This window comes from Macaca thibetana, chromosome 9, assembly GCF_024542745.1.
Source record: "Macaca thibetana thibetana isolate TM-01 chromosome 9, ASM2454274v1, whole genome shotgun sequence".
NCBI classification, from domain to species: Eukaryota; Metazoa; Chordata; class Mammalia; order Primates; family Cercopithecidae; genus Macaca; species Macaca thibetana.
This window is the reverse complement of record NC_065586.1, coordinates 15,537,542-15,551,317: the sequence shown is the minus strand read 5'-3', so window position 1 is coordinate 15,551,317 and position 13,776 is coordinate 15,537,542. Positions and strand designations below refer to the sequence as shown.

At 38.8% G+C, this 13,776-nt stretch overlaps 1 protein-coding gene across 1 annotated transcript in view; it reads left to right on the top strand.

The window, feature by feature from the left end:
- ITGA8 (integrin subunit alpha 8) overlaps positions 1-13,776 on the top strand; it is a 196,569-nt gene that overhangs the window by 96,080 nt on the left and 86,713 nt on the right. The window contains 7 exon segments of the mRNA XM_050803292.1: positions 1,125-1,170; positions 3,938-4,045; positions 9,150-9,205; positions 9,609-9,763; positions 11,019-11,156; positions 11,649-11,716; positions 13,074-13,221. Coding sequence (XP_050659249.1) covers positions 1,125-1,170; positions 3,938-4,045; positions 9,150-9,205; positions 9,609-9,763; positions 11,019-11,156; positions 11,649-11,716; positions 13,074-13,221 — 719 coding nt within the window.

The following is a 13,776-nucleotide window of genomic DNA, read 5'->3' as shown; positions in this document are numbered from 1 at the left end:
GCTACTCGGGAGGCTGAGGCAGGAGAATGACGTGAACCCGGGAGGCAGAGCTTGCAGTGAGCCGAGATCGCGCCACTCACTCCAGCCTGGACGACAGAGCGAGACTCTGTCTCAGGAAAAAGAAAAAAAAAATAGCCGGGCATGGTGGTGGCGCCTGTAGTACCTGCTACTCAGGAGGCTGAGGCAGCAGAATCACTTGAACCCTGGAAGCGCAGCTTGCAGTGAACCGAGATCGCACCACTGCACTCCAGACTAGGCGACAGACAGAGACTCCATCTCAAAAAAAAAAAAAAAAAAAAAAAAAAAAAGCCAACAGTTTAGCCAATCACTGAAATAATTCTGAGCACTTCCCCTTAGCTAGTCCACGATTGCTCAACCGCCGTCACCCAGGTCCACCACTTACCTACTTGTGTGAATGATGTTAGGAAATTTATAGTTTAGCCTTCATAAGTCTCAGTTGACTCATTTGCAAAATTGATTCTTGTTAGGAATCATTCAAAGGAAATCCTTTAAAAGGACTCCTGGCATACAGCGTTGTTCCATGTGCTATTTATTAGGATTGCTGTTGTTACTTTAGATCGTTATAATATGTTAGTTATTTTATATACTACTGATTGCTTTGCCAGAAGTATACTCACCACCCACACTATTTGTAAAGAGCAAATGTTTGTCAAAATGACAATCAGAATGTTCCACTTCTGGGTTAACAATCCTTCCTCATAGGGTATTTGCTGGTGAGAGTGATAACAGGAAATGTATAGTGAGCCTGGTACCTAGCAGACACTCACCACCTGACTTTCCTCTTTTCCTTCCCTGGGGGTATGTGCCTTGAACCTGGAGGATAGGAAAAGTGATGCGATAATGAGTTTCTAGAAATTGACCTTCCTAAGCACAGAGGGGTTTGAGATCTACGGATGGACGTTTTATCAAGTTGGTTATAGCGAAGCTCCAACATCCTTTCCAAAATATCTTAAGAAAGGTGTGACATCTCTTCTAATTTTGTGGCTCTCGTACCATCAGCACGTAGGGGTATTCTATGTGCTACTTACGATTTTGAACTTAGTAAATTTTTTCTGTATGATTCATGCATGTGTTCTGTGTTTTTGTGTTTTTCTCTTTTTAAGATTTGATTGTGGGTGCATTTGGAACAGGAAAAGTTGCTGTTTACAGGTATGTTTTTGATAGTATTCAAATGTTTTTCTCATTGTTTCAAATACATTTTCTTGTTAGTTTTGCCTTAAAGAGCACATTCCAGTGATTTATTCTGGTGAATACTTAGATGCTCTTTTTAAAGTCTAGAGGTATTTTTTGCTCTCACTCTTTTTTTTCTTTGCATTTTTACTCTCATACTGCATGACCAAACTTCCAGATTTTACGAACATAATGTTAAATAAGATATGAAAATGAAGCAGATCATATAAAATGACCCACTTTTTAGATCTTACTGTATTTGATTTATTCTCTTTGCTTTGGAAATGCATTGAAATGTTCACTTATAAATAAGCGGTGCAGGGTAGAAGAATGTTACTATTTATCCTGGCTTCTATAATCAAACTGCACACTAAGTTAGGGAATAGAACATTCCAGGAGTTGGTAGCCTCCAAAGGCAAGTATTGAAAACAGTTCAAATACAATAGCTATGGATTCCAAGCCTGGACATTCCATACACTCACTGACTTGTAATCTTGGGCAAGTTCTTATCACTTTCAGAGTTTCAGATTTCTGGTCTGTAAAAGAAGGATAAAAACAATATTTACAAGGTTACCTTTGTTCAAAGGATTCAGTGAGAATATGCATGTGGCGTACACAGAATAGTAACTGGGAGAGAGGTGGTGCTCAACTTTAGCTTCTTTAAAAAAAAAAAAAAAAAGTTTTATTGCAGGACACAGTGCCTTATGCCTATAATCCCAGCATTTTGGGCAGCCTAGGTGGGCAGATCACTTGAGGTCAGGCGTTTGAGACCGGCCTAACCAACACAGCAAAACTCCATCTCTACTTAAAATACAAAAATTAGCCAGGCATGGTGGTGCACGCCTGTAATCCCAGCTACCCGAGAGGCTGAGGCACAAGAATCACTTGAACCCGGGAGGTGGAGGCTGTAGTGAGTAGAGATTGTGCCACTGCATTCCAGCCTGGGAGACAGAGTGAGAGATTCCATCTCAAAAACAAACAAACAAACAAACAAACAAACAAACAAAGGTTTTATGAGAGTTCAAGACACTAGGTTAGAATATCAAGACAAAAGGGCGAGGGCATACCTGGGTGTACTAGGTGCATAGTGCTAGCGTAGTCGGCTCCCAGAGAGATTCTAAGGTTAGGTTTCCTCAAATAGGTAAGTTTTCTCCTTCATCAGTCCCAAGACAAACTCAAAGAGGGTTGATTTGTACCAACCATGTCCCACTTAAGGTTCTACAGAATCAGACAGTCGAAACCCTCGAGGTGTCTGAAGTATGGGACTTGGGTTTGCGGTGGCCGCGGAGTATACCACTCAGAGCTGCTGCAGCAGAATGGGCATAGGGCTCAGCTGCTCTGCTTTCAATCTGCCACTTTCATGCCAAGGCTGTGTTTTCCATGAGCTGCTCCAAGACAATTAGCCAACACAACAAGAACACAAATGCAGACCTGTTCTTGCAAGACATGGAACTCCTCTCATGGGCAAATTTGGATCAAGGACTCTCCGTTGCCCAGGCCAGAACTTTCTTATCCAGTCCTCTGTCCTTCCCTTGATCCTTCCAGGGATGAGAACTCCCAGCCCCCTCCACTCTCTCCCCACTTTTCCTCATAGATGTTTGACCCCAGTACATCTCTTGCATATCTAGTTCCGTTTTATCATCTGCTTTTCCAAGGAGTGGAACTAACACAGTATTGAAAGCAAAATTATGTAACAAAATACAGAGAAGTGGCATGAAGGAACTTAGGAGAAATCCCGGCAGGCCCATTGCTTATTGTTTGAAGCAGTGCTGTAAACCCATTCTGCCCTGAGACACAGCCGTTCCTCTTGTTGGGGGGAAACATACCCAACATGGCTTCATTTCTCCCTGTCATTAGGGGACTTTGGCTTCCAATGATCATATCTTGGAACGAAGCTTTAAAATCTGCTCCATTTCCTTCCCCCATGATTTATTAATACTTTTTTGTTTTGTTATTCTCATCTGGGTGGCTGCAATTGAATTACTTATGCTCTATCAGTCTCTCTCCTCAAATTTGGCTACCTATTAGAATTATCTGGAGAGTTTGTTTAAAATTCCAATGTCTGATCCTTACCCCATAAATTCTGGTTCAGTTGGTGTGGCAGGGCCTGGGCATAGAATTTGTTTTAAAGCTCTTTAGGTGATTATATTGTGCAGTCAGGATGGAGAACCACTTCTCTGGCTGATGTACAGAATTATTCTGCAAACCCACCTTCATGTATTTAGCTAAATTTGCAAAGCTCAGCTTGAAAACTATCAATGGAAATTTAAAAATTATCAATGATAATTTGCAAAACTTCAAGTACTCACAAAATTAAAATTACCAATGAAAAGTTGCAGACTTCAAGTACTCACAAACACGAATGGTTATAAGATGATGTATTTCATCAGATACGGATGTAGGTATGCTAGCAGATGGCAAGCGATATTTCACAGCAATATTTCCTTAATACTGGGGGCCCACTTCATCAAGAAATTAGGTTTGTGTATGCAACTTTGCCTGACAGACCCACAGCACTCTTTATTTGTGTTTGTGTGCTTCCAGATGTGTTTTGAGGTAATTAGCTGAGTGTGGTACTCACCTGTTCATGCAGTGAGCAAAATTCTTGGCACAAATGCTAAGAATGTTGGCAATGGCCTCTGAAGTATTCTGTCTACTACTGAGTTCAGTATGCAGTGAAGTGGGCTTCTCCCTGCCTATCACCTTTGTGGTTTATTCAAACAAACCCTGCATTTTCTCCCTGCAGAGCAAGACCGGTTGTGACTGTAGATGCCCAGCTTCTGCTGCACCCAATGATTGTCAATCTTGAAAATAAAACTTGCCAGATTCCAGACTCTGTGACATTTGCAGCCTGGTGAGTTAGTCCAGTGCTTCTCAAACTCCAATGTGAATTCACATCACCTGGGTATCTTGTGAAAAACACAGATTTGGATTCAGTAAGTCTGGGGTGGGGCCTAGATTTTGCATTTCTCGAAAAAAGCTTCAAGAGATGCTGTTGCTGCTGGTCTGTGGCCCAAGTTTGAGTAGCAAGGAGTTCGTCTTTCAAGAGAACCTATGATATGGTGCTGATCTTTGGCTATCGACTTACCATTCAAAGGCTACTTCTCTAATCTGCAGGCTCTAGGTGAGAGGAGAAGTGTAAAAACATTTGGGGAAATTCCCAGTGAAACAAATCTTGGAGATTGCTCTTAGATTCTTGGTGTGCTAAAATAAACACTAACTGAGGTAAAAATATAACAAAATACCTACACTCTTACATTTTGGGCGTATGCTTATAGATACTGCTTTTCAGGCTCATATAATGTCTTATTTATTTATTTACTTTTTGAGATGGAGTCTCACTTTGTCACCCAGGCTGGAGGGCAGTGGCACAATCTCGGCTCACTGCAACCTCCACCTCCCAGGTTCAAGCTATTCTCATGTCTCAGCCTCCTGAGTAGCCGGGATTACAGGCACCCACCACCATGCCTGGCTAATTTTTGTATTTTTAGTAGAGACAGGGTTTCACTATGTTAGTCCGGCTGGTCTCGAACTCCTGACCTCAGGTGATCCGCCTGCCTCGGCCTTCCAAAGTCCTGGGATTACAGGCATAGGCCACCATGCCCAGCCGATGTCCCTTTTCTAACTAGTCAATTTACCGGGTTAATTTACTGGGTTTTCTATGCTGACAACAGATACCAGTTTTGTAACTTAGCATGCACAACTAGATAGAAGGAACACATTATACAAGTAAAGATTTTTGTGCCATAAACTGTATTTTTGTGTTCATCATTAAGAATAGTGATTGAATTACTCCTTTTGCCTGGATGATGGAGGCTTTGCTTGGATTTTCAGAAGCTGGCTGATACAGCTGTATCAGCCAGCTTCTGAAAGTGTTCCTTCTGAATTTTGTCAGCCATCTGATGGGAGTACAAGATGGAACTTGACTGTAACACAGCTCAAGAAAATGCCACTTAGTTTCTCAATACGTAGGTCCTCCAGGGTTAGAAGTCACTACGTTGGTTAATACCTTCAGGGTATACCCTCTGAAAGATCAACAAATCCTTGAGGTGTTTAATATTTTGCCCTTATTTTTCAGGAGACGTGGTCTAACTCAGACAGTATTTTTGGTTTCTGAGAATGTCAGAATTGCAGAACTAACCACTCTTGACCCAGAGAAGTTATTTCCAGCCAATTTTAACATGTTGTTGATGGCCTTTTGACAGGAGTTCATACTGGAGTCAAAGCTTTTAAGGGTGGAGGGTGGGGACTTAGAGGACCCTGAAGAATTCTTTGAAAAACATCCTATTGCTGGGAGCTGGGGAGTGTGGTGGGAGCACGTCCTCTTCTTTAACTGCTTCTGAAAAGAGTTGGAAAATGCCTTGGGCACATTTTAAAATGGTTTAAAGTCGTAAAATAGTATAATGAAAACCTGATCTGAGAAAATATGTTGGAGAGCCAGCATTTATCCTTACCCATGCATGATTAAATGCACAATGAACTGTGAGAGTTGCTACTTGTTCATGAGTATTAAAACTTCAGTATTTCCCCCAAACAGGCTCATGTCCACACCTTCATAACAGAATGGACCTCTAAGCTGAATTCTTTGAATAAGCACATTTGGTACGCTCTGATATAGAATGTTGTTGTTTTGAAACAGATACGTGCTTCTAAGGGGTTTTAGTTTAATGGATGTTTTTATGAGATTGAAGTTTTGGTGTTTTGTTTTGTTTTGTTTTTCACCAGATTAATAGTTCTGTTTGGTTTTATGGAACGAATATTCCTTTTTAACAAGAGAATGTCTGTCTAAATGTCTGTCTTTTCATGAGCCATTTTCTTACTGCATTTAATCGTATGATTAAGTTAAAGTGCAGTTTGCTATGTGGACAAATGTATATCCCTTTACAATTATATTTGTTTCTATTGCATACATTTTTCTGGAAGAGGTCTTATTTTCACATGCAAAATTTGTGAATGGTGCCTCAGCGTCTCAGAAGACAGAAAGTTAACAGCTGATTCAGTCTAGAATGTGTTTCTTTGATTCTCTTTTTTCTTTATTTTAGGAACTTAATTTAGTTTTTCCAAAATGATTGAAAGGTCTCTGTTGATTTTCTCCGCTGTTATTTGTGTCTGTATTTGATATAATCTTATATCACACATCTGAAAACTATCACATAAACTCTACTTGGCAAACAGTTCTTCACTTCCATCGATGTGGATTTCTGTGTCTTTCAAACAGCAGTGTAGTTTTATAAAGTGACTATCTTTAATTGGCATTTCTAAGTTAGAAAAAGGGGGGAAAGCCAGCTCAATAAATATTAATATAATTGGCGACTAACCATTTATAAAAAGGAAAAACTAGCGCAATATTTCATTTTAGAAATGTAAACGTGAGTAATTACCCACTTGTCCAACCTGATTTAAAAAACTTGTCGGATGTGAGTGACTATGTGAAACCTGCTATTTGCTATCACTGAAATAGGATTGAAAACTGAAGAGAATGTAAAATGAATTGCTTTGTACTTTTAAATCATGTTTCACCTTTATCTCATTTTCTCTTCATCATAGACCGCTATGAGCACAGTCACATCGCAGAACCATTATTCCAACCATGCTTGGGTTGGGACTAGCCTCAGAAGATCATGTAGTATATCGCCCTGCCTTCTGGCCATATCAAAAGCATTGTCCATAAACGGTTTAATTTAGAACTTATGTAATAAGGGACCTGGGTTGTTTTTATGGGTTTTTTTGTTCCAATCAGACCTATTTAGACTAATGGGCCATAGTGAAAATGACCAATATTTCTAGTTTGAAATTTTAATTCTAATTTAATCAAAGTTTACAGCTTTCCCTAATGACCCAAGTATACTTTGTAATTAGCCGTAGACCTTCAAGTGATCCTAATTCTATACTCTATATGACCCATGATGTATGTGTGCTTACATATAATATAGTACATATGTTTTTCTAAATTCAGAATGAGCACATCAATGCACTACTGTAAAATCTTGAAATTTTCTTTATAGATCAGAACAGAGTGTTTGAAAAATTATGACTTGACAGACTCTTTTCCACTAAAGTGATCTATGAACTGGCAGGTTTAGGTTGGAGTACTATTATTGAGAATTCAGCACATTGTAGCAGTGATATTACACTTGTATGAAAAAAAATTTAAGTCATCCAGTTGCTGATGATATTCAGATAACAGAGAGAGCTGAGAAAGAAACAGATTTATACTGACATGTAACTCATAAATAAATAGTAACCCTTTAGCTAATAACATCATTTATCAACCATACACCATCTCATAAGAAAAAAAAAAGATATTCATTTGCATAACTTTATTCCTTTTTAAAAATTTGTTATTGCTTTTGAATTTGAATTGTTTGTATTAAACATGCTATATCTAAAATGATTTTAATATATATGTTGATAATTTCATTATAAATAGGAATATATTTTATTGGCCTATGTCTACGCAGTTAATGATGAATAGAAAAAAAGATCATTGGCCGATTTGAACATACACCCAAATACTTCCAAAAAGATTGGACACAGGAAAATTCTAATTTTGAAAGCCAGGTTTACTACAAAATTGAAAGATGTGATTAATTCTTCGTCTTTCTTGAATAATTCTAATTGAAGCAGAAGCGAGTTGGAATCAGTGATTTCTCTGGGGAAGCGGAATAAACACTTATAATAGCATAGACATTTCAGGAAACTTTTGGCTTAATGGTATGTGGCAAATTATTTACCCTGAGGGGAGACGTTGACTGAGGTCATGGAAGATAGATGAATCCCAGATGTGACACTTTTTCATTATATTTGACACAGGAAACTGACACAGAATTAAAGTATGATTGGGGATTATTTACTCCCTTTGAATTCTGTAGAAATACCCAAATCATACTATGGTATTTTACTGGTAAAAAGTTTATGATCGTCATTAAACCCTACTTAAGTATTTTCTTATATTTTCACTTTCCTAGAAACGAGAAAAGGCCCCATCTCTAGTGATGGCTGTTAGGGCTTGGAATTTTTCAGGGAGAGGTGAGCACATTCATTCAGCAAAGGCAGCCAGGGAGTCAGCCATCTCTCATTCCATCTGTAGCCACAGACCAAAGCCAAGTGCAGATCAACCTACAAGCCAGTGCAGACATTGCCTTGAATGGTAGTCATCACGTGTTCAAGGCACAACTCCAAAGTGTCTCTCATGGACATCTGCCTTCTCTTGATTGTCTTTATTCCTGTATCATTGTGCCTACCTAGCTTGAGACAGCCATGCTAAGCTTGCTATTTCTCTTTCTCCCCTCCCTCTTCTCGTCTCTACCTCTAGTCTTACCCCAACTGTAGCAAGGTTCTGCCAAATTCCATCTCCCTCCAAGCAGAGTGGGTCTTTTAAGTTAAGCATACCATGTGCTCCATGCTTCTGAAGATTAAATCTGTATTTTTTAGCATGACTTTCAAAGCCCTGTTCCTCAGCAATCCACCAAGCCGGCCTTGTCTCCTACAACTTTGCCATCTTGCTCAGTGCCCCGACTACACTGAATTTCTTCAATTTTCTCAAATGGGTCCAGATTCTTACTCACCTCCAGACTTTACCTCTAGCTATCTTCTTGCTGTGCTGCCTAATTCTTCTCTCACTGGCACATGGAAGATACTCACTTGTATTCATTGAATAAAAGCAACAAGGAATTGATTAATTGAGCAATTGATTAAATCAGTTAACCTCCTGTACTATTTTCCAGTATTACCTTCCATGTAATGATAATGTCACTTGTCTTAACTGTATTAGTGTTGAGACCAACTGGTAGAAGGGGTGAGTGTGTGTGCACACGCGTGTGTGTGTGTGTGTGTGTGTATAATTAGAAATATATAGAGAAAATGATATTCATTATCTGGGATGAGGTAAAGGAAGGCTTCTACTTTAGATTCAAAACTTTATTAACCAATAAATTACTGACTATTATTTTCTATAGCTTTTCTTTAAGAGTATGTGCATCTGTCGCAGGCCAGAGCATTTCAAACACAATAGGTAAGCACGTTTTCATTTTTACATTCTTATACTATACTAAGAAAGTTGAACAGTAACCATTTCTCTGCACAGACCATATAAAATGAAAGAACCCTTGAGGAATACCAAGATGTCTATTGCATATATGGAACCTTCTACATAAATATTACTTCAGTACTTGGTAATACTATTATTTATAAGAACATGTAATTATAGGGAGAATGACAACTTTTATAAAACCATTATAAAACATTTTTAGCTTGGAGAGTATGTTATAAAATTTTTCCAGTTCATCTATCATGCTTGATCTCAACTATGAAAAATAAATGTTTCCTGAATAAGCAACTTGAAATGGAAATTCATCTCTCTGATAGAGCACTGTGTTCACTGAATACTTTTTCTCTACTTTACTTCTGTTCTTTAGTCTTGATGGCAGAGGTGCAATTAGATTCCCTGAAACAGAAAGGAGCCATTAAACGGACACTCTTCCTTGATAACCATCAGGCTCATCGTGTCTTCCCTCTTGTGATAAAAGGGCAGAAATCCCACCGGTGCCGGGATTTCATCGTTTACCTTCGAGTAAGTATGCCAGAAAGACTCCTCTGGCCACTCACTTTCATATCCGAATTCCAACCATTTTTCTCCATTTAACCATCATATTTGTCTGCATAGACCCCCATCCGTCTGTTTTCATTTTCATAGCAGGAAACTTTATTTTAGGGTCAAATACTCTCCTCTTGACCCTGACTTCAACTAACCTGATGATGTGTTGCTATTAATTTCTAAGGCTTCTTTTCATTTTGAACAAAATCTTTATAATGGCATTCAGTTCACATGGTTTTCATTTCTACCCACCTCCTCCCCAAAAAACATAAAAGTGCAACGTAATTTATGTGAATTTTTCTCCTATGTGAGTATGTCTTGTTAGATTTTTATCAATGCACATTTCAGAGCCAACTCAGGAAAACATTTAGACATTCAAAGCTTTTATTAGAAGTAATTTATAATTATCTTCTTTAAAGTAATGTATTTTTACAGTGACTTCAAAACCTACCGAAATTTAAAAAGTAAAATTATTTATAACACAATTACCTATCTTCACCTTGCCAGTTGTGAGGTTGTGATAACTGTCTCAATTTCTCTTTTCCATTAGGGGGTTTAGTTAGCAAGGACCATCCTAGGGAAGATCACAGATTACAATCACACTCAAGAATGAAAAGTTGGATACCTGACCCTTGATTGGCATACAATTGAAGGGTGACATATCCACCGTGTGTTTAGTGCTTGCTGTTTGGCACTTACCCCTCCCTACTAAAGGAATTCTGTTTCTTTTTCCAAGAGAACTTCAAATGTCCTGAAGGTGTTCTGCAGTTCATGCAGGCAAGGGCTTAAAAAGATGATGAGAGGAAGAGAATCAAGATGTTTTCTTCTTCTGAGCCCCAAGAGAGAACTCATAAATTCTGGCAACCTCACGAAAACAAAAGTCCAAATTCATGGTGGTTTTTGTGACATTTATGGTATACAAGTGTAATCTTTTACTTTGCAACTTGACCAATTCTGCATGAGTTGTTGAAGGTCTGGAGAACCCAAAGATTGGCTCCAGAAGCATGTTTCAATGAAACCGCAGCTCTAAATGATTTCATCACTGCACGTATATTAGGTATGCTGGCAACTATATACCACATAAATCAGCCTCCATCTAAGCCTGCTGCAAAGATAATTATTTCATCATTCACTTTCATTGAGTAAATTCCAGTGTTGCCTGACTTTTGCAGACTGACACCTTGCAGCTATTTCATGGAGCCTCTGTTGAGTTTGTGATTATTTTTCCTAGGATGAAACTGAATTCCGAGATAAATTATCTCCAATCAACATTAGTTTGAATTACAGTTTGGACGAATCCACCTTTAAGGAAGGCCTGGAAGTGAAACCAATATTGAACTACTACAGGGAAAATGTTGTTAGTGAACAGGTAAGTCCTTGCGGTCTTTGACGGTATTTTCTCAAGCAGGCTCTCTGGGGTGTCGTCCTTATGGCTTTAAGACTAAAGCCAGCTCCTTTCATTTTTATTTCTGCATGCAGACACGGAACATTTGGGAGTTTTCCTACCATGTTTCCTGAAACACTGCATGATTGTGTTTTTCGGAAGCCTTTCCTCTTGTGCAACCAAGATTTAATTTGTTCAAAATGTGGCTGTAATGGAAGCAATACAGCCTGTAATCCTCAAGCCATTGCCAGAGTTGCATTCTTTACAGATATTTCGGAGTGCATTGGAATTGGGCTATTATGTAAAGTGGCCTATATTGGGAGATCGCCATGAAATGTAGGCTATTGGCTTGGGTAGAGTCATGCATAGTGAGACGAAAGCTCTGGTTCCGTTTGTGGCACCATTCAGAATTTTCAAGAAAAAGGGTGTGATTCAGATTTTCCTGGATTGTTCCTGATGTGTGTTTATACAACACAGGCTCACATTCTGGTGGACTGTGGAGAAGACAATCTGTGTGTTCCTGACTTGAAGCTGTCAGCTAGACCGTAAGTTTAAATAACTAAATGTGTGCATTCTATGTAATGGAATTACAGGTATTTATTTAAAGGTTCTCTGGAGAAAGTATACACTTCCAATGACCACCAAAAGTATGCTGCATGAAATTCTTGAGCTTGGCTACACTTCGGGTTAGCCTGTGGTTTGGGTCAGTTATTTGGCATCGGTGTCAAATGACACACCCTAAGATTTTGCCTGGGCCATTTCATCTTTCAGCAAAACTGGAAAAAAAAAAGTTTTTGTTGAAAGTAAACTTATTGATGGGGTGGCTTGAGTTATATTTACTTGCCTCAGTCAAGTAGACAAAGGATTCAGACAGGCAAGTTCCATCTACACCTTCAACCAAACTTTTTTTTCAGCACCCCATGACTCAAAGGCATCCTTAAAACTGTCAGAACAAAATTAATGTTGACTTACTGAACAAATACTTAAATAGCACTCTATGGAGTAAAGCAGAAGGTGTCACAAAATTGAAAAGAATCAAAGGGCTTCACAGTTGCCAGTAATGGACGCCCCCATTCCAGCACTGGAAATTGCATTGTATTCTGTTATGGGAAGACATGGACTAGGATGTAAAACATCCTATGGTCAAGAAACAGATTTGTTCTCCTTTTCCTCCCAGGAACTATCTCCCTGCCAGTGTTTGGAATGTACTTGGTAACTTCTCAGAGGGATTTCCCCCAGATTTCATAATTTACCAACTTCACAGGCAATCGCTTTGAGTAAGGTTAAAAAGTGCAATAGGTATTTCCAAATATTGGTTTGATTTGCAGTTCTAAGTGAACTACGTCTCTTCAAAATACCTTGAAATCCTCTATCAGTGATTTAAGATCTTATCGTATCTGCCTACTTCTTCCGTCTCATTATTTCCTTTGCATTAATCTCTCCCTCTTACTTTCTAAACCACTTCTCTTCCTTTTATTTCATTGTCCATTTTCTTCCTAATGTATGTTTTCAGTGAAGTGCTGAAGCTGCTTCATTTTGGCTTGTAAGTGAAATGTTAAATTTGCAGGAATTTTGTTGGTAGATTGTTAAATATGTTGGTAACTTGAAATTGACCACGGTGCATGGATTTACACCATTGGAATCTGAAAATGTTATAAATCAATACTTTTTTTTTTTTTGAGAACTGGTTGTTAAACATTTACCAACACACTACTAGATGTTTTCCTGCCCTTTTTACCCAGAGATGATTATCTTGCCTCTTCCTACCATCTCTTCATGATGGTCCATCTTCTTTTTTTGCATTTGCCATTTTTCTTTTCCTCCTTAATAAATCCTTAAATAAAATATTCATGAAGCCAAGAAGTAGAGTACCTAATACTTCTTTCTAAACTGCATTTTTAGAGATAAGCATCAGGTAATCATTGGAGATGAAAATCACCTTATGCTCATAATAAATGCAAGAAATGAAGGGGAAGGAGCATATGAAGCTGAACTCTTTGTAATGATACCAGAAGAGGCAGATTATGTTGGGATCGAACGCAACAACAAGGTAATGCCTGCAAATTATTTGAAGTCAAGAGCTAAGTATATTTTTGAAGTCAAGTAAACGTTAAGAAGGGCCATCTTAGCTGAGAGTTTCTTCCTCAATAAAAGACAGTAAAATGATACCTTCTTTTGTTAAATCACCACAGCAATGAGCCATGGAGGTGGGGGGAGGCTTACACAGTGTTAATATCTTCTTTGCCATAGTGCAAAGATAAATTGGCCAAAGATTGAAAGCTAAGGCAAAAAAGAGAACAAGACTGACTGAACGAAGAAGCTTACCAATGCGATCAAAAAGCTAAACTCCCAAGCTAATTCCCTGTCTTCACTGGCTTTTCTAGCCTTGCGTTGAGTTCTTTCAGTTTCAAACACATGTCAGGAAGCCTGGTTTTCCTTATTGGTTAGGGAGAAAGGTCCAACCAATCCCTGCTCAGCACTGATAACAGCTTGGACCGGCACCGGAAGGGGAACAAGGTCCTTCCCCTTCCTTCTTGGTCCACCTTGTCAGAATTATGACCAGGAACAGCCTGGTCTTCCTCATTTGCCATTCCTCAATGCCACT